Raw genomic sequence first — 25045 nt, 5'->3', positions numbered from 1 at the left:
GCGAGACCAATGAACTGGAGGACAGCGTGTGTCTTTTTGTGTGTTCTGGCGTGTTTGGGTGTGAATGCCGTATGTGAAGGTATCAAAGCATGACGTAACACAAGGTGAAAAGAGACGGGAGAGATTTGTCCAAAACGAGTATGGCAGTCACTGTTGTGATTGGCACACATGTTTTTCTGTGATTGTATGTGTGTGTGTGTGTGTGTGTGTGTGTGTGGGCAACTTCCTTTGTAATGATAGCCCTAAATCTCTCACCAGATATACTCCTCTAAACCTCATGGTCTTTGCCAACCCCCAGAACCCAGCCTGCAGCTGGGCCACAGAGAGCTTGGGCCCGTTAGCTTCTGAAAAAAACAAATATTTATAATTAATGCACGACAACAACCACAGACAGCTTATGCTCATGACAAGCGAGCATGCATATGCAGGTAGTAGTACACCACACAAGAACAGAAAGTATCATATATTGTTTACATCAGACTATCTGTAGGAGTGAGCGTGATCTAGAAGGATCATAGCTCCATCTAGAGGTCAGTTTGAGGAACATCAGTTCCACTACTTGTCTAAAAGTACTTAATTCAAAGAAAGGGTCCCTTATATTTTGGTAAGTTATTATTACTGATATGGTAGCATTGTAATGTTTTAGTCAGTGGAAGTAGAGCTAATTTTAAAGGAACAGGAACTTTTACAATTGTTAAACAGTTGTATTTAACCTGGGTAGTTTAATTAATCCATAACAATGCATCATGTTCATCATAAATTTGCAACGTAAAATCTTAATTTATAAATTATACTATAGCTGTCAGATAAATGTATTATAGTAAAACATATTATATTTCCCTTTTCATTGTTTTGAATTAGAAGTACAAAGCAACATGAAATAGAAATGTACAGTACAGTCCTTGACGTACCTTCACTGAAAATAAATTATAAAAGACAATAAAAAAATATTTTAAACTATTATTTATTATTTGTTCCTCATTAATATTCTGTAACAATGGAGCAGTCATCAAAATGTTTCATATTTGTCCACTAAACTCTTGACTAAAAGGTAAGTTTTTCAAAGTAAAATGCAAAGTATAGTTTAAAAGAATCTTGAAAACAAACAAAACAGATACTAAACAAGCAGACGATGTGAGCTTCTCCAGTGCATAGATAACACGGTTACATTTAACCTTAGTGAGTAAATGAAACCAGCAGTAAATCTAAACAGATGTGAAACACATAGCATACATTCCTAATTTCTTAATGACATCATAATCGCGGAGTTAAACTATATTTAAGTATGAGGTAGTTGAGGAATGTAACTTTTTTTGTAAAGGAATATTTGCAGGTCCGGTCACTTTGTCACAGGCTGGTCAAAGCTTCTTCAGTGGACAGGACGTCCCTCTCGGGCCTTTTCCCCGTCCACGTCACCCACTGACCCGACCTGTTCACTGGTCCTAGACTGAGAGGCGGTTACCGCAACTGGAGTAGAAGCTCATAGCTCGCTCTTCACTGCTTGTCCTTGTCTGAGGGAGAGACAAAAGAGAACAATGTTGATTCACAATTACACAAAACCTTGATATCAGTCAAATCACACGAAAATAGATGAATGTGTAGCAGAGCAGCAGAACGTTGTAATAATGGTCAGTAGACAAATTGGAACAGACACACATTTGAATGCAGTAATGGAAATATCTAATTACATTTATATACATTTTATTATTTATTAATAATTTCACATTAAAACAACATTTCAACCTGTTTTCAATGCAATCAATACATTTTTTTTCTCCAAGAACTGAAACATTTCTTTTCTATAATTCTGGTGCAACTATTCACTTTGTTGTATTGTGATAATTATCCTAAAATATACTGCAGCATATAGTATGATGACATTTTCACAATGAAAAATAAATAAATAATAATAACACAACACACACACACACACACACACACACACACACACACACACACACACACACACACACACACGCAAAACCAACATCTATCTGCAGAGACAACGTCCGACTTTACTTGAGTGAATCTACAGACCTCGCTGTGGAGGGATCTCATTAATATTTTCTACTTTTGGCTGAAAATACTTATCAATTAAAAATGTCCAGTCACATTAAAACATGCCTCATTCACGTCTGTGGTCATTTTACCTTTGTGTGGGACAAACTTGAGCGAGTGACTGAATATTCAAAAGCGTGAGACTCCGTCCTCTGGTCCGTCATTTACAAACTGATGGCCGAGCCCGTTGCCACACTTGCCACACAAAACCTGCGCACACAAAACACAGTCACGTCGTCCTCCTGCCTCACATCCTGGTTTGTATGCGTGTGATGATGATATGATAGGACACTGTGACCTTGAAGGCAGTGAGCGTCTCCATCATCTTGGTGACACTGTCCTCTCTGATGGTGTCAGTGAAAGCCGGCCAGGGAGACGAGTGGGCGAACTTGGACCGACTGGCGAACAGTGGATGGTTACACTGGGAGCACACATACATACCTGCAAGGGACAGTTACTTTTAAAAGCCATTGCATTGTTTCATTTCCCACTGCAGATTTTTTTCTAATGTAATAGGACAATGGGTCCAATGGTAAAACGGTGGACGGGATCACGCGATAAATAAAGGGATAGCCAAAACAACTTTTGAACAAACATCATCGTATTTTATTTTTCTGTAAAAAATAATCTTTGAAAACATTTATCTCAAGAAAAAAAAACCTTCTTTGGTCGACTAGCTGAAACCCAAAAGAGGAGGCTAAATGGCTATTTTAAAAAAAGGGGATTTTAATTAAATATACCACAACTTTAATGCAGGGTTATTTCATTATAATAGCAAATTATTTTATTTATTTATCATAACTATCAACAGCATTGTAATTAGTATTGTTATTATTAAATGTAGAAACTTCACTTTGAATTTACAAATCTGATATACCGTGGAAAATAAATTAATAAATTAGCCAAATTCTGTGACACCACGTGCCCTCCCTCTCTATTCATCACCGTGAGCCCGTTGCCACACTTGGCACACAGAACCTGCGTAAACGCAACAATTGAATAATAGTTCTCCATCGAAAGCCTTTAATTTGAAGGTGAACCTTGGCCGAACACCTCTCTAATCCAGACTAGAGGGAGGTTACATCACATCTTTTTTTACTAAACAGACACCACTTTCTCACCTGGCTTGAAATGATCTTTGTAGACCTCACCGCCAACAAAACGACAGAAAGACATGCTGCAGAGTCTGCAGTTGAAGGCTCAGCGAATCTGGATCTGGTTCCGTCTTTGGTCTCACGGCAGTGACAGATGACCGGACGCTCTCCTGTTCTTCCTCCTCTCGTGTGAAGTAATCCAGGATGGAGATTTAACGGGAGCTCCTCCCACTGCGGTTGCCTGTGTTTACACTAGATGTCAGTGTGCGACAACAGGAGCGCGCATGGATTTTAAAATCCCCCTTCATTCATGAGATGGCAATACTCGTTAATGTTAGGGAAATTAATATTCTGACAGTCAAATCGGTCTGTTTTTCCTCCTAGTCCCCAGAAAGTAGACCCGTCCCAGGCAACCTGAGGGGTCTGGATGGTTCATAAGGCAGCAGCAGACCACAAACGTATTTAGGCCCTAAACCATTCAGTGCTTTATAAACCAGCAGCAGAAATTTAAATTAAAAGAATTTCTCGATTCTTTGTTGGACAGGAAGACCTTTAGAACTGGAGTGATGTGATCCACTTTCTTAGTCTGTGAGGACTCGAGCTGACCTTTATTTTGATCTCAACTACATACCTGTAAAGTTTCGTAGCTACCGTTTGATCAAATCTGTCCTCAGACAGACCGACAGATAAACACCTAGCAAATTGCTGTGGTAGTTTCCAAGACAACATTATCCCATGAGACAATACCAGCGTTGTTCCTAAGACTCAAGCTGTGAGTGAAGAAGATGCAGAATCACAGAGACAGACAACCTTTATTTTAGCTATCAGTTGTCATCTCAGGGAAATCTTGTCAGCGTTATCAGTGTCTTGCAGGTATCAAGATAACTGTCAAAACACTTTTAGATTTATTTGATAAATGAGACACGGACTTCAATCATGAAAATATTCTTTTTTGGGATAAAAACAAGGAGAGTAATCAGAAATTATATTTCTCTTCATTGTAGGTCCGTATCCTTCACTCATACTTGCAGTAGTGCTTCAGTGCCTCTGGCAGCTCCAGCCAGTCGATGGCCACCCGGTGGACAATGTGCTTCTGGATGGCTTTCCTACACAATGTCTGCAAGGATGAGACTGAAGTAGCAGAGAAAGAAGACAAAAGACACAAACAGTTTGTGGAAAGAAGAAATGCATTAAAAATAAGTATGGATACTGAATGGGTCCCTGGGCCAGAGCTTATTTACAGATGTAGAAGTGTGGTGAATAGTTATTATAATCATAATGTTTATGGTAAAGCAAACACAAACAGATACAAAATGGCAACTAAAAAAAACAAACATAAAATGACAAATGCAAAACGACTACAAAGAGATGCAAAATGATTACAAAGAGACTGAAAAAAAAGACTACAAAGAGATGCAGGATAATGTCAAAGAGATCCAGAATGACCACAAAGTGACACAAAAAGACTACAAAGAGGCGTAAAATGACTACAAACAACATTGCTGTGTAGTTTGTGTGTCTCTTAGAGTCTGTGAGTGCTGGATCACCTGTCAAATGTTACACAGTGACATGTCTGTGCCCGGGCTCCCTTTGATTTATAATTCAGTAATGATTGATTAACGGTATCAATGAAACACTCACATCCATACTCCACCTGGACAATCCGGACACACTTGGTCGCAGCAAAGACGTCCACCACAGCATGGAGAGGCTGGATAGAGGGAATGCCCTTTGCGGAAGCTCCCATGTCCTCACCATTGATGATAATGTGCATATCAGCCAGGTCTTGCCCTTTAGTCACATACAGTACTCCTATCCGGCTGCGTCTGGCCGTGGGAGGCAGTGCGTTGGTCTTATACAAGTCATCCAAAATGTGGCTGTAGCGTCCGGGCCTGCTCCGACCGACCAGCTTGTCCATGGGGATCCGAACATCCTCAATGTATAAGTGAGAGTCAGTAAAGAAAGTCTTTGGTTTATTGTTGTCTCCTCCTCCAGCTCCATCTCCAGCCTCCCCTCGTCCGAGCCTCCGGCCCCCAGCCAGTCCCCCGTCTCCAGCCTCTTGAGCTCCAGCTCCAGGATCCTCTATGATCTTGTTGTGGTTGCGAGTGATGGCGAAAATCCAGCTGTCCCCTGAGTCTGTCATGTCCGGGATGGAGTATGACATTTGAGCCATGTATCGGGTGGAATTCCATGAACTGGTCAGGAAAGGGCTGCATTCTCAATTGGACCGCTGTAAAAAAACAACAACAACACAAGAAACAGAGACAGACTTACTGAAACTTGCTAATCAAACAGCCTTGCAGGGGTTTGGAGCTATTGACGGTAAACACATGTTCACGTCGAGGAACTGCAACCTGCACAGACACCAGGCAAGATCCCTGCTCTGCTTATCTGTGGGCCACTCACAGACGCTTCTGGTGGAGGGCTATTTTTGAACTACATATGTCAACAGATGGCAAGGTATGTGTGTGGTGTGTGTGTATTAAGGGGCCAACATGCACATGCCCACAGTCACTCACTCACACTAGACATGCATAAAGATTGAAGGGGTTAGTAGGAGCAACAAACCCTCCCGGGCTCCTGCACTCATTCAATTTCACAAACCCATCATGAAACCATATGGCATGGAGATATGTTGAACAGCAGGCCTTTCATAGCTCCACTCTAAATATAGTCATGCCCCGCGAATACAGTCTGGATTTTATTCTTATGTAAAGCAGAAATTAAAGTAATATACCAAGATAGAGCGGGCTGTGCAGATCTACTATGATAATGGAATTATACCGTAAGAAGATGAAGAATTATATTTCAAAAGGAAAACCATAAGCAGGTACTTTTTATATTCATTATATGTGACTGAGAGGAAAGGCTCCTGCGCATGCTGGCATTCTCTGCTGATTTAGTTCAAATCGTTTCAGTCTAAAGCAGGTATTTGTATCGCGGCGTATTAATTATGCAGTATGATAATTAGGAGCTACAGCCCTCAGTGGTTACATAACAGGTCTAATATGAAGATATTTGCAGCATGCAGAGAAGAAATGATCACTGATTAAGCCTGTTTAAAGTGAGACTACATATCGTTGAATGAAACACATTATTTTGCTTACAAAGGAAAAAGGTATATTTGTGAGAAATGAAACACACCTATTACTCACTTCAATATACTTCGGGGAGTTTGCTGCATGCTATCAAGCTTTACTTGGTCTCATACGACCAGTAACAAACAGTATGGTGGCTAACATTCAAGAATGCTCCCTGGTCCTGCATGACTGATACGACTGAGCATCCACAGTGTCCTTTATCAATGTGCAGGTTTCAGAATGGGAGACTGCAAGACCGGATGCTGCAGAACCTCTGGGGGTTTAACGTGCTGGTCTGCGTCCAGCTGTGGCATCTTCTTGATCAGATCTACTTATAAATGGTCCCTCTGGTGTCCACATTTCATCTTCATCACCTGCTAAAGATCTACAGGAGGGTGTACACCCTGTTAATTGTGTATGTGTGTCTCCTGATTAATTCATTCCCTTCACCTGCTCTCAGCCACTCCCCTGCCTCCCGTGTGTGTGTGTGTGTGTGTGTGTGTGTGTGTGTGTGTGTGTGTGTGTGTGTGTGTGTGTGTGTGTGTGTGGGTGATTACATTCTTACTTTTCATTGAAGTAAATTTTCTGAATTTTTTATTTATTTTTTTAACAAATACATATTTTTCTTCTAGACATATGTGCCACAATTATTGGCACCCCTTCATTTAATATTTTGTGCAGCCTCCCTTTGCCAAGATAACAGCTGAGTCTTCTCCTATAATGCGTGATGAGGTTGGTGAGCACATGGCACTAGATCTGAGACCATTCCTCCATGCAGAATCTCTACAGATCCTTCAGATTCCGAGGTCGACTTGTGGACTCTCCTCTTCAGCTCATCCCACAGATGTTCTATGGGGTTTAGGCCTTGGGACTGTGATGGCCATGGCGAAAGCTTTATTCTGTGGTCAGTGAACCATTTCTGTGTAGATTGTGAGGTGTGCTTTGGATCATTGTCCTGCTGGAAGGTCCAACCACAGGCCATTGTAAGCTTCCTGGCAGAAGCGGTTAGGTTTTCATTTAATATCTGCTGGTATTTGATGGAGTCCATGATACCATGTATGATGTCCAGGGCCTTTGGAAGAAAAACAGCCCCACAACATCAAAGACCCGCCACCATACTGCACAGTGGGTATGAGGTACTTTTCTGTATGGCTATCTTTCTGTCTACGCCAAACACACCTTTGATGTTTGTTGCCAAAAAGCTCTATTTTGGTCTCATCTGAACATATAACCCGGTCCCATTGAAAGTCCCAGTAATGTTTGGCAAACTGTAGGCGCTTTAGTTTGTTGTTGATTGAGAGCCTTTCTCTGGCAACCCTCCCAAACAACTTGTGGTGATGTAGGTGGCGTCTGATGGTAGTTTGGGAGACTTTCTGACCCCAAGACTCAACTAACCTCTGCAGTTCTCCAGCTGTGATCCTTGGAGATTCTTTTGCCAGTCGAACCATCCTCCTCACGATGCGTGTGGGGTCAATGTACACACACGTCCTCTTCAGGCTGATTCTTAACACTTCTTAATTATTGCCTTGACAGTGGAAATGGGTATTTTCAACTGTTAAGAGATTTTCTTATATCCATTTTCTGATTTGTGCAGCTCAACAACTTTTCTTTGCAGATCCTCACTCATAGTGATGATTGACTAAGTACATTTGGCTTGTGTCACCTCATATTAATACCCCGGTCGAACAGGAAGTCATGGTTGACCACGTAAGAGTTCCTAATCAAACAGGTGAACTTCAAATTGTAAAATATGACTGGAAATACACAGTTAGATTTTAATCATGAGATTTTCTCGGGGTGTCAATAATTGCCAAAAAAAAAGTTTCTTTCCAAATTTTTACTTCAATGAAAAGGTATGCTTTTTGTCAATATTTTGAGTGAAAGACCAAGAGGATAAACAGCAAAGATTTTTTTTCACAGCCTGTTTTGCTCATATTTACTAAGGGTGCCAATAATTCTGGAGGGCACTGTACAGCACAAGCACTGGTGCTCTGTACCAGGTGGTCTCCATCCACACAGACACCAGGCTGAGCAGCAGACAGGACGAGTCAGGACAACGTCAGTTTGACTTTCAGTGGCTGCAGCCAGCGGTCCACAACCGTAACGTTGTTAAGGTCAGCGTGTACAATTCCAATGGACCAGAGCTGTGGCATGCTGATGACATATGATTGCTCTGACATATGACCTGCCATTTCACCTCCCATAGTGTCCGGGTCCGTCAGTCAATGTGAAATCTTGACGTATTTCAACCCTCCTTTTTTTATGTACTGGTTGTGTGGAGCTGTGTGTATTTAGAACATTATAAAACATTAAAAGTCAACGTCAAATTTCTAAATTGCTGATGAAAAGCAACTTTCTTCCCATGTTGCGGCCCTGGGTGCTTAGATCCTGCTTAAACACAAATACATTAAACCATCAGTATAAAGACATCAGCAAAACATAATCATACAAAGGCAACAGATGTTCTACGCATATATTCCTGTAATATGGGGTCTTGGGTGAGACTGTCAGTCATGCATGCAGCCAGCCACACTATTCAGGAGCACCTCCTCCAGTCACTGATGGATGGGGGTTTTTGTCTCTCGACCCAGCTGCAGCCTGCACACCACTCGGCCTGTTCTTCACATTGTCATTTCTAGGGCTTCTAGTGTGTTTTATGTAGGCCAAGATGGAAGGGGAGAAGGAGAGGGGGAGAGATGGGAGGTAAACTCATTATTATATCCTCTTCTTTCTTTCTTTCTTTCTTCTCACGGGACTATTTCCACCCTGTTTGCCATTGGACATACAATGCCATTGGACCTATTAGTAATAATTTGGATACTTCAGTTTAGCATGTGTGCTATCCAGTTGAGAACGTGACTAACCCTCAACCCGGAACTTTATCTGTCACCCTGTTTTATATAATTAGACAGCATATACACTCTGGTTGCAGAGGAGTGTGGGTGAGTTTTGCGTTTGCGCGTCTGTTGGGGCTGCAGGACTCTTAATCTGGATTATCATGCAGTGAGGCCATGCTCTTCATAATCGGTTTGGTGAGCTGTGATTCTCGGCAGCGCATGACACATCTGGATGCAGGCGGTCAGTGAAGGGGAGGTATGTGAGAGAGAGAGAGAGAGAGAGAGAAGAGAGAGAGAGAGAGAAAGAGAGAGAGAGAGCGAGAGACTCACTCCGCGGTTTTTGCGCACACACATGGAGAGGGAGCCAGCAGACGACATCCCTGATCGGCGGGTTTAGTCACATTTCCATGCAAATCATTTTGTGATGTAAGTATATTTTTACTTACATTACTCATATCCATTTATGTTGTTATTGTAGTTTCCTCTTGCAAAACACCATCAGGGCTGCACAAATGCGCAATTATAATAATAATAATAATAATAATAAGACTCGGAGTCTGCAAGAATGTTTATTGCCTGCAGGTCTCATACTGGACCGTGCGCACTGATGTCGAACTTTTTCTGTCATGTCTACGTGTCACACTTGTCTCGTGCGTGTTAGTGGTCCAGAAAGAGAAAGGGTGCAGCTTTGGGGGTAAAGTGTTGTACTGAATTCAGTGAACTGAATTTTAGTACAAAGCCACGTGTTTTTTTTGGTTTGCATTGTTATTCTGTCATATGACCCTACTGATTTTGGATTGGGAATTTTGTTTTCAGATCTGTTTTAGCCCACACTATACCCATTCTGGTAACGCTGCAACTCACAGTTTTATTATGTATTCATCTGTTGATCATTTTTTGCAATAATTTAGCCAGTAAAATACCAGAGATAAAAAGGTGTCACATTTTCAATGTGTCATATTTAAATTGCATGTTTTATAAGACTAACAGTCTCACATTTCAAAAGCTAGGACCAGACAGAGTCTGCCACTTTTTGACACAGGATCAACAGGCTCAGTTTATACGTCCACTATGTAAACATGTGGACTATATGCATATGTGCACTAGAAGAACTAAGTGAAAACTGTATTTCTATTGGTTAAAATCTATTTTCAAACTCATCAAAACATTGAGTGACCCCCTGCACCCTGTGCAGAAGCATCTGCATCTGACCTCAAGCCTATAAACAAGAGCACCGATAGCACTGTACTGTAGGATTGTGATGTTACTAATAGCTACAATCAACACTGGGGGAGATGAGCTATCTTGGAAACACACTCCACCAAATGTTGGTTTAAACCCCATAATCCAGCTGTGTGATTTGTCAGATTTCACTGTAAAACCCTGCATTAATGTTAATCTGAGATTGTTACTGTTCGTCTCTGATCAGAGGGTGCATGGCAACACACACACACACACACACACACACAAACACACACACACACACACACACACACACACACACTCAGCAACATGTATGCTGTTAGGCTGATGCTTTCACTGATTGAGAAAGGTTTGATCAAACACGTCGCAGTGCATTCAGAGCAGATGCATGCTGGGTTTCGTGCTACATTCGTCACATGATCACGCTATACTTCACACGCAGCCTTATGGAGCATGTTAACAGCTCTGACACTACAGTTTATCATTAAGCATTGCATGCTACTGGCTAAGGAACCTGAAATGACTCCCCACAAATATAATCTGCTTGGAGGCCCAAAATCAAGCAGATATTGATACAAATAATAATAATACTTGCATAAGTAGTATATTTACAGTAGTGCGCATACCCCAGTCTTCCTTCTGCTCTTGCATTCCTTTGGTTGTACCTGTGTAAGTTTTCTGTGACTTGTGACAGTTCAATAATAATAAGGAATTATAAAACATTTAAAAAAGGACCAGTAATCTATGCATACCATACATTAACTCCTATTGAATTTAGTGTGTCTATCAGTCGTGGGCCGTGGTAAGCCTTCTCTGCTGGCCTAAACAGAATCACAAAGTTATAGCTATTGTATAATTTAGTTGTTTTTCACAAATACACTACAGGTATTACAATTATTTTTTCCCTATTAGCTTATTTTCTCATTGCACAGCTCTTGTCTTCCTCTGTTCATCTGCCTTGAGCCTGAGCACTGCTTCCATTGCAGCTTGTTTGAAAGATAGTTTAATCCAATCCGATTTTTTTCTCTCCTGTGTCTCTATGGAAGCAAAGCAGTTTAAGCAGGTCTTTGCAGATTAAAGTACACGGGGAGTGGACTTTGTGGTTGATTGTCATGAACTTCAACACACCAGATCTTAGTTTGACAAGCTGGGTGTATTCTTTGATGTGCAGCGCCTGCGAAATGGCGTGGATGTATGAATTACATGCGCTGTGATTGGTCAGTGGGACAGCGTAACTTCTGTCAACGAAAGGAGAAGAAGAAGAAGCTTTAGAACTTAGACGCTGAAGCCTGAGAAACGGACTTGCTGGTGGATTTTTTCTCGTCAAAGTGGTTAAAATAGCTCCGCAGGTCGGTCCACACACACCGTGTGACCTCCCTCCATGCCCGTAATAGTGCCAAAAAATCAGCTGTATAGCAGAGTGAGTGGCTGCTGTCCACACATGACAGTCTGTATGAACGCGCCGTGGAGTGGGCAGTGCGCCGTGTCTGACCCGCCCCTGATGTGGACTATACGGCACTGAAAACGCACGGCCCGCCACTGTTCTATATAATGCATGTATTACTTAATAACGTACATTGGAGCCTATATTTTTTGTACTGATGGCTCTATCGATCAATACATTTTATTTAACACATTCATGATCCACTAAGCGTGAACATGGTTTGTAGTGTTGTTTGTCAATGGATACCCATGAAATTTGGCATGTATTCATGTCTGCACAGGATGAATTGTAATAACATCTTTTTTTTTGCTGCACCATCTTGTACACTCCTTTGGCTTATTAGCAAAAACTAATTGCATTCCCATCAGCCTCAGTTTGACTTTGCCTTAAGTGCTAATTAGCAATGGTTAGCACACTAAACTAAGATGGTGATCCTGGTAAATGGAATATTGTCCCTGCTAAACATCAAAACTATTACACCGTCCTTGTGTTAGCATACTGATGTGAGCATTTAGCTCAATGCACGGTACATACTGTTAGTACAGCCTCACAGAACTGCTAGCATTGGCTGCAGACTCTTCGTCTTATTTGATATTGTGGCGTCAAACGAACATGTTTTCATTTTAAAGCTCTCTCCACAGCGGATATTGTAACACTCAAGGCCACAAGATGTCCCTTAACTTGTTGATTTGATGCTTCCATTTATTTCATACACTGTTACAATAAGGTTATGCAAAAAAGGATGACTTAGCTGCAGTGACTAAATAAATAAACATTTTGTTGAGTAAAAAAATACAGCAGCCACTGGAGTCCAAATACAGCAGACAATATGGCAACATTGGCCAGTCTTGTTATAGTGTTCTACAATTAGCTTGGACACAATATTGTTAGCTTAACAGTGGTTTAGCCTGCCTGATGTGCCTGTGAGCGCATGTGTTTGTTTTCTGGCACTTTGCAGCAGGTCCTGGTCCCCCTTCCTACCCTGTGAAAAGCTGTGATGAAGGTCTAATGCTGCCTTGCTGCATGTGTGTCTGTGAGGTTTATCTCCCCACCAACCATTTTGGGTGAGAGCAGATTAGTCAGAATCCACCAGCTGCTGGGGAATTGGATGAAATTGTGCCACACAGCGCTGTAATACAGTTACGTAAATACGACCAGTCAGAGATGGGGTTTGACTTGCAAGAGCAGGACACTTGACCCTGAGATGCAGCGAGTGAAAGGGTCCCCACTGGGCCTGCCATTTACCAGCTTGTGTCCAGTGATGCAGAGCTGCTCACTTCTCCCACAAAATGACAGCTGATAACACACACGCCTCTCTGTTCTGTGTTGGCATCATTTTTACAAGTCAGTAGGCGGTGGTTGGATAATGTGTTTCAAAAGCCACATGAGGTGGATGAAGGAGGGCAAATGTAAACTCCCCTCACTATTCATTTCAGAGTTACATAAGTAACTCTTTAAACAGCTCGAGAAGACACCAAAGAGAGGGTTGTGGCTCGGCTGACAGTTAGCTCTGGAGGGGGTGAGGCTGGAAGACACTGTAGTTGTTTTCTTTTGGAAATGGCGTGCAGAATACTACTCCAGAGAGTGAGTGGGGTAATATATATATATATATATATATATATATATATATATATATATATATATATATATATATATATATATCCAATCAGCCCCAAAAGTCATTAGATCCAAGACTATGCTGCCCTAGTTTGTGCAACATTTGGGGGAGACAGTCTGTCTTGTCTATTTTTACATACCTCTAAAACCCATTCAGTGTGTGGAGCGACAGCTATGGGAGAGGTGCTTATTTGAATCAAAAGTCTACAGATTACGACGTGACGTTCTCACATTAATGCAGGGTTGGCACAGGTAAGCAGTTTCTGTGAAAATGTCACAAATCAAGTCACAAGCGTAGAAAAGAAGCCCCTCCCCTCTCTCCGTGGCTCATTCCCTCGCTGCTTTTATTTGTTCTGCCTCCGAGGTTTGATAATGTAGCTGACCGTGTTCTTTATTTATTCTCTTTGACTGACTCCTAGGTGCCTTGGCTGTGGGATGTGAAGTCAAGAAATGGCTGAGAGAAGAACAAACGGGGACAGAAGAAGCGAGGATGAAAGGAGAAGAGGTGGCAGACCTCTCCAGGAGGCCCCCAGCCCCTCGTTTGGCCTCTCCCCAGTCGCTGGGACCAAGAGGCACCTCCCCCGAGGGATTGTGATCCAGCTGACTGGAACGGAGGGAGATTGGGACAGTCTGGATGACAGTGAGCTCATCTTCTCCCTTGACCACGATGACGACTACCCCTCCATCTCTCTCTCCAAGGAGAGGCAGCCTTCTGTTGAGGACGACAGACAGTTGCAGTCCCAAGCTTTCCACGTCCCTCTTTCCCCTTCTGACCCTGGCTCTCTGGGCAGCTGCTCCGCCTCTGGCCCCAGCTTCCTCTCCCCAGGCCCTTCTTCCCCCACCCACCGACCCTTTGCAAGCTTGGTCAAGTCTCTCTCCACAGAGCTGGAGCTCAAAGAAAGCTGCACTCTCAGACCGAGGCCCATTATGAGCCTTGTGAAGTCGATCTCCACAGAGATCTCCCGTTCAGAGCCAGAGGTGTCGCAGTCAAAGTCAGACTCCCGCCTCAACCTCCACATGTGGAAGCAGCTCACCCAGCCAAAAAACCGCAGCACTGGGGACTCTCGCACTGGGGACTCTCGCACTGCACCCCCTTCTCCTAGCTCACACTCCCCTGGCGGAGAAGGTCTGAGAGGTAGCTTCTTCAAAATGGAGTTGGAGGACACCAAGAGGAAGCTCTCAGAGGCCGTACACGAGCCTTTCAGCAACATGTTCAGTAAGATCATGAGAGAGGAGGGCGCTGGCAGCCCCAGACACCAGTGTAAAAGCCAGGGGGCTCACCAGGTCAGCTCCAGAGGTTTGGGGCGTGAAGGTAGCACGGACACAGTTCTCGCTGAGTCTCCTGTGAGGAACACTAGAAAAACAGAGGCTGAGGGTTTGCCTGTGTTTGACTGGCCTTCTGTTAGACATCCTGGGAGAGGCCAGCATGGCCCCTGTCCTGTGCATCACAACAGACAACATCACAAGGATGAGGAGCTGGAAATATGTACAGACGGCGACGTGATGCAGGTATTGGCCGTGGAAACTCACGGGCAGGCGAGGAGCTCGCCTACCGTGGCAGCACCCCTGGTTAGGACTTCTGACCTTTCTCAACCCCCTCATTCTCTGCCACGTAGGAGTTTATTCTGTGTGGCAGTGCTGTCCTATGGCTATTTCATCCTACCTCTCAGTCCATACTTCTCTGGCCTGGCTCTGGGATTAGCACTGGGCTTCTTACTGGGACTGCTGCTCATCAGGATGGGCTCCCCCAGGTCTCGCTGCTCAGCTCCTCCACACAGACCAGCACAGACTCTGTTGGGAGAGGGGTTTTTGTCAGGAGGCACTGCCAGCACTGAGCCTGCCAGCCTTAAGGTAAATGTGATGAGTCATTAAGGAGGAACGTTTTTTTTTATTTGTCACCTTATTTTCAGCCTCCGCTGTCTCAATCCAATACGAGCACATTTCTCAGCATGTCTTCCATCAAACACCTGAGCACTTTTCATGTATTTATTCATTTATTTGATCCACCCAAGCCTTGTTATACAAAAGTTTTCATTTGGGGAAATACATTTATTCGCTTTCTCGCCGAGAAAAGATTAATACCACTCTCATGTCTGCCTGTCCAGTGTGAAGCTACAGCCAGTTAGCTTAGCTTAGCACAAAGACCGGGAACAGGGAGAAACTCAACTTAGTGAAAGCATCTGATGTCGGAATTCACTTTAAAAAGCAGGTTCTCACCCGTGTTGATTTGTTCTGAAAGAACATAGGGTCAAGTCACAGAAGCACCTTTGCTGACTATTTCCTTCACAGTCTAAAGCGTTAGTACGTGTCACATAACTACATAAGATTCCCAGAGTGCAATTAAAAGTTTAAAAAAAACAACCTATCAGAGCTACAGTGGTAATTACTGTTCTGTCCTCCTGGCTGAGCTTGAAACACGGGGCTACTGGAGAGGACAGCTTCCACCCAGACGCTGTCAGCTCCGGAGGCCATTAGTGGAGGATATAGGCAGGAGGAAGCTTTAATTTGTTTGGGCGCGAGGCAGTTGTGGGTTGGACAGAGGTGGCAGTAGTTGGGAATGGGGGATTTACTGTCTCGGTGTCGAGATAATTCCCTTGTTTGGTCATTAGCAGTTTGGTTTCAGTCTGACAGCTGTTGAGATATGAAAGTTATAATTGCAGGGTTTGTGAGGTTTCTGGTAATGAGACGACAGACTGAGAAGAGTCAAACTCTTTACACGAGCGCAAAGACTGACACCGCTATAAATTAAGTATAAATAAAATGTCAGTATGAATAATACATTGTTTATTAGTTAATTGGAGCATTAAGAAGAGCATCAAGCTCATAAAGGGGTTCATATGGCAGCATTCAGTTATTATTCAGCCATCCTAATGAACACTTCAGCATATATCAGACTGAGCAAAGCTTCTTCATCTTTTTATTATACAGTATTTTAAAGGCAGAAAAATTACACACAAAAAAGCATTTTTTCAAGCATTTGAATTTAAATCGTCCAATGTAAGTCCATATATTAAATAAATCGTTTGGGAAGTTCACTTACTGGCTAAGATTTAGATGGATTTCATTCCTGTATTCCTATGTTGTTTATAAGGCCAGGAGACAATTGGCATAGCTTAGCATGAAGCCTGGAAGCAGTCAGCTTGGCTCTCTCCGAAGATCCGAAATACATGCCAGCACCTCTAAGGCTCAGTTACCAACACAATTGTTTAACATGTGGTGATAACATTCCTTACCAGTCATTGCGCCAGGCTGTCATTCCCCAACAATAGTTCAAACATGTAACTTTTGACATAACTTTGCTGATTGTCTTAGCAAAAAAGCAAATGAAAATGTTCCCCAAAATGGCTCAAACTAGAATATCTCTTGATTTGCACTCCGTTCAGTTTGCTGATTTGATCATCTGTCGCCTAAATTCTCTGATTGAAAAAAGAAGAAGATGAAAAGAAGCGTTGCCCATGCATCTTCTCAAGTACTAACATTATCATGAATGACTAATCCTCTCTACGCTTGCAGACTCGCCTTCTGCTCTGCATTTGTTCCACAACTAATTTGACCATGTTAAAAATAAATTGTGTTGAAATCCACAGAGGAGAATTTATCTTGTTTGATAGCTGTTCCAACAAAAAGACACACTTAATAATTTCTGCTATTTACTTCACTTTTAGGCTGATTACAAGCATCATAACATGACTTTCAAGATCGGAACATTTCCAGATCCCACGTGTATTACTCACAGTAATGCCTGGTTATGGTGTTGATTGCATTTGCAATTTTTCTGCCTTCTTAGGGGTGGATGAATGAGATACACGATTACGACCCAGAAACGTACCATCCCGCTCTGACTCACTCCGTGTTTGCCACCCTGGAGGGCTCTTGTCTCCGTCTGGACTCCCCGCGTAACAACATCAGCCGCAGGGCCACATATGACGAGAGAGTCCACGAGGCCGCCTTCGTCAAGTCACGCTCCCTTCAGCTTGCAAAGAGCAAAGTATGATGACTAAGTAACTTTGTTATGGGAATTTATCTTCTGTATCTGAGGCCATTGTAAAGAAAGTGAAGGACTGATATATTTTTGGTATTCTGGTGATGTTATGTTATCGTATGTAGGGCAGAGCCTCAGTAAACTTTGTCCAACTTTTTGATAGTGTTCACTTTCCAATTAATGAATGCATAAGATTTTTTACAAATTAATGCATTGATGTTGGAAAGCCTGAGAGAAAATAAACAAAGATGAAGAAAAGCATAAATTGAAAGTTTATTAAGAATAAATCCACTTAAACAGAATGAATGAATAATGCATAAATGGTACATCTGACTGCACTACCCATTAATTTTACTTTGACACAACACAACTCTGCCACTGTTCCCCGAAGGTATTCCTGCAGCCATCTGTGTTGGCTCGGAAGAGGATGTGGAATCCAAAGTATCCCATCTGCATCCAAATGTCCGGGGGATCGAACTACCAGGAGGATGAAGGAGGAAGGTCGGAGGAGAGTCGGGGTGAAGAGCTGGGAGCTGAATCTGCCGGTCCACAACAGAGTTCCTCCAAACACGTCTGTGACCTTCCCGCCACTCTTTACCTCTTCGGACGCACAGGAAGAGAGAAAGAAGAGTGGTTCCGTCACTTCCTGTTTGCATCCATGGAGACAGAGGGGGAAAAGGAGAGGGACAGACAGAGGCCCGGCAGATGTGTGTCCAGATCGGGTATGAGACATGTTAATAATGCATTAGAGAAGAGAGGGCTTCCAGTTAAGGCATTTATACAAATTCTATATATGTGTGGATTATGGATTACATGCTCCAATTCTTTGCATTTCAAAACCAATCCCTTTCGAGGAAACACATAGATCTCACAGTTGCTTGTTGACATGACAGAGCAAAGGCATCAGAAAAAAGTGCTTTGTTTTCTACTGTGTTGAAAAAAAGTGGGAATATATCAAACTTGATGCATTTTATTTCATAATACAAATCAGTCTTTTGATCTGTCATCAGTCACACCTCTTTTGGGGAAATGTGATTGTTTTCTTTTCTTTTTCTTTTTTGCAGAGAGTTAGATGGGAACATTGATAACTTCCTTGTGTCTTTGCATTGAGCCAGCAGCCGGTCAGCTTAGTTTAACATAAAGACTGGAAATGGGGGGAAACAGCTAGTCTGGCTCTGGCCAAAGCAACAAGCTGACGTGGGACATTTTATTTAATGCCAACTTCCCCACTAATTCCATCATTCCATCAACATAGACACGTTAAACTTACAACTCTGTGGTTCCTTAGGGTTTTTTTTTTTTTTACATTAAAAGCATATATGAAAGAACACAAATTGCACAAATTTTAAAGGGAAAATTAATGCTTCATTTATAGTAGAAGTAGTAACATTGGTCGGGGAAAAGACAAAGTGGAACCAAAGTGATTTCCAAATGCTGCCTGTATTGTCCCAGGTGACCCAGCAGTGGCACAGAGCGTTGCGGCCCAAGGCAACGTCCCGAGCAGCAGAGGCTGCAGCAGAGTGGGCAGCAGTGATGACGAAGCCCCCTTCACGTCTCCAGTCCCCTGCATCCATGCAGCTCCTCTCAGTGAGAGCTCCAGTAGCACCAGGGGCTTCTCCCTGCTGGACTACCCCAGCTACATGGCTCGTCTCCTGGCCACAGAAGAGATGACCCCCCTCTCTAGTCCTGGAGCCAGCAGCACAGAGACAAGTCCCACTATCAAAGGAAATGTAAGTCCTGCTTGCAGATAACATTAGGTGAAGCAAATGAAGTCAGGATGTAGGAATATTCCAGAGCTGGACAGTTTGCATATGCAGAATGTAAAGTGTGACCTGTATAAAATAGTATTGTGGCATTTCCAGCATTTTTCCCTTCCTTTTTAGCTCTAAATTGTACTAAACCTGCACTTTTCTTGTCCTTTGTCTAGCTCTTAATAATTTGCCTTTCATAAAAAAAATTACAGTGTACCTGTGATCTATCTGAGCAGCCTGGGATGGGCCAGACTGCATGGGCTAACGCTCTAATTGGTCGAATCTTCTGGGACTTCCTGCGGGAGAAGCACTGGGCTGACGTGGTTTCCCGCAAGATCCAGAAGAAGCTGAGCAACATCAGAGTGCGAGCAGATTCATATAAAAAGTTGCGGTGTCAATTTTTAGTCACAGAAAGGGCTAACATTAAATGCAATGAATTTAATATTATTTTTATTTTACAGCTGCCTTATTTCATGAATGAGCTGACTCTGACTGAGTTGGATATGGGCTGCTCTATGCCACACATTGTGACTACCTCCAGACCAGAGGTCAATCACAGAGGTGAGTACAGACTGGAGATCATGAAACATGCACATACCCGATATGCAAACACATGCAAAAGATGAGTGAGGAGATGACTTGTTGCTCATGTGATGACAGCTGGGTATCAGATCAGACGCTGTTATCCTGTTGTAATCTCACAGGAAAGCCATTACGCCACAGCCTTCAGCATTTAGAGCATATTGGCGTGTGAGTGTGTGTGTGTTTTTAAATCAGGCAATCTGGCAGACAACTTCCCTAATGACGAGAGGAAAGTGTGTCAGCATGCCCCGACCCCATGAATTTGACCTCCATTCCAATTCGCTGTTACACAACCGCCTGTCAACCAATTATCCTGTTCTCAGCTCCTAAAGGGGAGTTATAAGTCCGTAGTAATTTGTGTTATATTTAATTTCAAGGCTTGATAATCACTGTAAAAGCTGTTTTAATCTGCCCACCATGGAGTGTATGTGTGTGCTCTGTCTTAATTTTCGTGGTCTGGTGTTGACCTCCTCCTGCTGCCCCCTGCAGGCCTGTGGGTGGAGCTACAGCTGGTCTACACCGGTGCCCTGCAGATGACCCTGCAGACAAAATTCAACCTGTCCAAGCTGGGTAAAGAGGGCGGTCAGGATGCAGACTGCACGACTGAAACCGGTAGCCCACGGTCAGCACTAAACACGCCATGCACACACACACACACACACACACACACACACACACACACACACACACACACACACACACACACACACACACAGACACACACAGACACACAACATACCTGCCCTTTATGAATATTTTTTTGTATTTGTTGCTTTTTGTTTGTTCCCAGTTCTTTTAAAACTCCTTCTGTGTATAAAATAATGTGATATTATCAATTATGGTAGTAGTAGCAGCGGCCACTACTAGTATCAGTCTCGTTGAGTGATATGGGTGAGCGCAATGGATAACGTTTTCTGTAATTTTATATTGATTCATATATCATATGCATATTTTTATGTTGAAAATGGAAGCAATATAGGCAGATACATATCCTAACTTTTAGTCATTGCTGTAGTATTAGGCTTCATAGGCTCTGAAGCCTCTAATCCCCATCATGCAATTCAATGGCTTCCAGTTACACCTTCCTCACCTGATGTCATCGACAGGAGTATTTTTTCAGACTTTAGGAAGCTCCGACTAAAAACAAAGCAAGACGTCCTACAGCTGTTTTTTACAGGCTGTGTAGTTCTACTCGTGATGAGTACTCTGCCCTTTCTGGAGTGCCCCTTGAAATCCAAATCAATACCTCAGCATTTCACATCATCTATAGGTGTATATATCATCATATTCACGGGCCAAGTAGCAGGGGTGATAGCCCACATGACAGTAAACCCTGTGTATTCATCCATATCATATAGCAGTGGCGTCCCTAGGCTAAAACATCCGGGGCTTTTTTGTATGTTTTCTCCCCTTAAAATTACAATCCAATAGCCTATCATCATACTTAAACCTTAGGGCACTAGGACCTTGGGGAAGCTGCTGCGCTGGCTTTCTCACTCTGTAATGTCTCTCATCAACCACAGCAGGATTACACCAAGGAGTTTATCTCATAGTAAACTATACCAAGGAGTTTATCTCATAGTAAACTATACCAAGGAGTTTATTTCATAGTAAACTACACCAAGGAGTTTATCTCACAGTAAACTACACCAAGGAGTTCATCTCATAGTAAACTACACCAAGGAGTTCATCTCATAGTAAACTACACCAAGGAGTTTATCTCATAGTAAACTATACCAAGGAGTTTATCTCATAGTAAACTATACCAAGGAGTTTATCTCATAGTAAACTACACCACAGAGTTTATCTCATAGTAAACTATACCAAGGAGTTTAGCTCAACATAAACTATACCATCATACAATATGTATCATTTGATAATTAAGATGTACTTGAAATGTTTTTATTTTTTATTTTTGTTATTCATGTTTTTTTTTTACTATTGAATGGTATATTTGACACTGAACTAGTTCATCTTTATCTCAGTGATAGTGTCCAAATTAGCATAAAATATCATTGGTTTGTAAAAACTACACAGACAACAAAATAGATCAAAATCTTATTCCCTTCTGCTCAAAATAAAACAAGTAAACAATTAAAAAGTTGACACTGTCAGGTCCATTCTCCATCCATTGGATTTGGGAGTGACGTGGATATGAAAGCTAGTTTATCCGTCTTTCCTTTACAAGCAGGAAAAGTATTTCTCTCTCGTTATTTGAGAAAAGTTCATATTTGTGTTCACTATGACCCTGACATTCTGTCTCTTCTATTGTCATATACTGAATGAATGCAAGCAAAACTACAGAGCAAAATCACACTCTTTCTGATTGAACCAATCTATGAACTGTCTGTAACAATAGATAAATTTAAATACAATGAAAAAAAATTGCCGTGCGAAGCGCGCGCACACATGCCAGTTCTCTAGGGGCTAAGCCCCCCCTTTCCTTGAATCCTAGAAACGCCCCTGTCATATAGCACGCACGCACCCACACACACAAACACACACACACACACACACACACACACACACACACACACACACACACACACCTCTCTTTCTATCCCTTTATCCCTCGTGTCTCATCTACAGAGTAGAGCTACACATTACATTGATTAGCGTAGGCCTGCAGTGGTGGGGATTACAGTCCAGGCAGAGTTTTACATTAGCCGTCTGTGGTGCATCTGGAGCTTTACACGGAGAAAGAAAACTTGTGTTTGTTCATCTTTTCAAGCCACAGACACTGAAATTACATTACGTGCATCTGTCCATAAAGTCTGCGTAGTTACAGATTTTGCCTTTTCATGCAAACAATTCTGAAAGACTGATGCAGACTGTAATTTTGCCATCCATTCGCCCGTCCCTACTTGTCCATGCTTCCTCTCCTCCCAGCTGCAGGCCCATCTTCAGCGTGTTGGCGGACAGTGATGAGGAGTCCTCCAGCGCTGGATCTTCTGATGAGGAAGAGCTGCTTGTCTCTGAGCCTCAGGCTCCAGTGGGAGAGAAAGGAGCCACACCAGCTCCTGATGGGTAAACACTGATATATAAAGTAGTGTTTATAATGAAAAAATACTGCCTAGTATACGTGTTTCCTTATTACAAATGACTACTACTACTAATATGACTTTTTTTAAAATATTTAATCAATGTAAAAAAAAAAGATGTTCAAAGTGAGTTACGTTAATTAAAGAAGATCACAAATGTACCATCAACTGCTAATTGTGTGTGATTCAGCTAATTAAAAGGGGAGGAAGTGTAACTTTTAGTAAGCAACACTTTGAAGTGTTACCTCTACCCTTCTGTGTTGTGAATGCTCACTTTTCTAAAGCAGAAACTAAACTGCACTCACATCATACTCCACATGGCTGTCGCTTTCCTTTTCATTCATATTTCAGACTCTCATTTCTCCTCAAGTTCTGACTGTAGCATCTGAATGCCCTCTTCAAACCCTGTCTTACAGGACAGGGGGAGGAAAGACTGGACGAAAGATTTTGAGATTTATGGACAAAATCGCTAAATCCAAGTACTTCCAGAAAGCGACAGAGAACGAGTTCATTAAGAAGAAGTTTGAGGAGATGTCCAACACGCCCCTGCTGCTCACCGTGGAGGTTCAAGAGCTGTCGGGGACTCTGGTTGTCAACATCCCGCCGCCCCCGACGGACAGGATATGGTAAATACATGAGGCATTAGAGCAGTTTCTCTCCACTGTTCATCATTGGGACATACTGCATGGAGGTTGTGGCTTTAACTGGGTCAGTAAAAAAAAGGTTTCCCTGTCTTTGTTCATTGCAATTAACAGTTTATCTTGTTGGATGGCAGTTTGCATATGTTCACTCGCTTTTCTTGTGTTTAATTAAAACATGTGTTGTAAGTGTTGTGCAGGCAAATTCAATTATTTGTAAAGTTTTTCAAATTATTTCACAACTGCTCTTTTGAAAACACAAACTCAGTTCTGAATTTTTTTTCCTGAAGGTTTTAAACAAAGAGACATACCCAGTTTGGGTGTCATAAAACACACTACAGCTTTGGAAATAATGGGAATTCAAAAACAAATTGCTTCATGTTCAGCAGCATGTTGTGTTTGTGACTGTTTGTGGCGCGACTCACTTTTCGCACCTCACCTCTTGCCAAAAGAACATTTATTTATTCTATCAATCCCTTCTACGTAGTTGAGTGATAGGACTGTTTATAGAACTGAGACAACAGGAGACTGAAAACAGCAGTTAAATATAGATGTGATACATCATATGGTTATGATCTCCTCTATAGGTACAGCTTCTGCGTGCCCCCCAAGCTGGATCTGCATGTCCGTCCCAAACTAGGAGAGAGGGAGGTGACTTTCTGTCATGTCACCGAGTGGATTGAAAAGAAACTGCAGGACGAGTTTCAGGTAAAAAAATAAAAATAAACAACGGCACCTCCAGTGCTGTCATCTTCTCAGCTTTCCTCACAAACATGTTGTTTTTCTTTCTCCAGAAAGTGTTTGTACTGCCGAATATGGATGACATCTACTTACCTCTGATGCACTCTGGGGTGGACAGCCCTCAAGCCTCCCAGGCCACTCAGTCCCAACGGTCCCGAAGCTCCTCCACAGAGTCCATAGAGAGGATCCCACCTGAGATCTCTGGGGCAGAGTCTGACTAGTGCCTCGTGTTGATGATCAGGACAACTGGACCCTGCTATGTGGCATTGGTGATTTGAGAATCACCAACTCAAATCATCTCTTGTATTTATTTCTGAACCAGAAGTTTCTGAAAGTCTGATGATTAGAGCTGCAGTTGTTTGTGTGGCTGATGGAGTCAGAGGTTTGTTTGTATCAGATTGCTGTACAAACCACTACAAGTGATACCTTTTTAAAAATGTTTACACGAGTGATCCCAATGAGATTATTACTGGTTTGATGTTTACAGCTCAATGTCACTTTGAATATGAAATAAAACCCTGAAAAACACCTGCCAGTTTTATTTTCCTCCATGGCATAGAGGAAATGTAAAAATATCTCCCTATGACCTTTTTTACATTAAATATTATATATTTTTGTCAATCTTTTAAGAGACCTTGTTGTAGTTACTGCATATACTCAATGTATTGCCTCATATATAACAAATCAATTATACATTAAAAGAAGTCAATGACGTTGTTTGTACATTTTCAAATGGATGCCAATGGCGAAACAGAGGCAACCCAACTTATCATCGGACTTTATAAAATAAAGCAGAAGCCAATGCAGTAGGCTCATCCTGCTAATCGGACAAATTGTGCCCCTGATATGTTTTTCCGTTACGAAATGGTTTGACGTGTTGCTGCCGTGGAATAACTTTTGCATTACTATGGAGAAAGAGCACTCACATCTGTCAGGTTTTGCTTTCAGCCAATTAGAGATGAAAAGATCAAAGATGC

At 42.3% G+C, this 25045-nt stretch overlaps 3 protein-coding genes across 3 annotated transcripts; 1 reads left to right on the top strand and 2 right to left on the bottom strand.

Moving 5' to 3' along the window:
• Positions 1-1008: 1008 nt before the first annotated feature.
• On the bottom strand, positions 1009-3271 carry msrb1b (methionine sulfoxide reductase B1b). The gene is made up of 4 exons (XM_079214141.1): positions 3180-3271; positions 2357-2499; positions 2151-2268; positions 1009-1511 (listed from the first exon to the last, which is right to left on the bottom strand). The coding sequence occupies exons 1-4, from the start codon at positions 3232-3234 to the stop codon at positions 1495-1497; spliced, it is 333 nt and encodes a 110-aa protein (XP_079070267.1). The 5' UTR covers positions 3235-3271; the 3' UTR covers positions 1009-1494.
• A 681-nt stretch (positions 3272-3952) lies between these two features.
• On the bottom strand, positions 3953-5325 carry neurl2 (neuralized E3 ubiquitin protein ligase 2; the record flags this gene model as incomplete). Its single annotated transcript, XM_079237759.1, has 2 exons — positions 3953-4283; positions 4794-5325. The coding sequence occupies 2 exons, from the start codon at positions 5323-5325 to the stop codon at positions 4168-4170; spliced, it is 648 nt and encodes a 215-aa protein (XP_079093885.1). The 3' UTR covers positions 3953-4167.
• Positions 5326-13783: 8458 nt separating this feature from the next.
• On the top strand, positions 13784-24289 carry tex2l (testis expressed 2, like; the record flags this gene model as incomplete). Its single annotated transcript, XM_079237758.1, has 11 exons — positions 13784-15184; positions 17121-17321; positions 17707-18037; positions 18768-19045; positions 19279-19428; positions 19528-19627; positions 20138-20270; positions 22538-22675; positions 23106-23315; positions 23915-24035; positions 24122-24289. The coding sequence occupies 11 exons, from the start codon at positions 13784-13786 to the stop codon at positions 24287-24289; spliced, it is 3231 nt and encodes a 1076-aa protein (XP_079093884.1).
• Between the last annotated feature and the right edge of the window lie 756 nt (positions 24290-25045).

Source organism: Taurulus bubalis (genome assembly GCF_910589615.1).
Source record: "Taurulus bubalis genome assembly, chromosome: 2".
Lineage (NCBI taxonomy): Eukaryota > Metazoa > Chordata > Actinopteri > Perciformes > Cottidae > Taurulus > Taurulus bubalis.
This window is presented reverse-complemented; position numbering and strand designations above follow the sequence as displayed.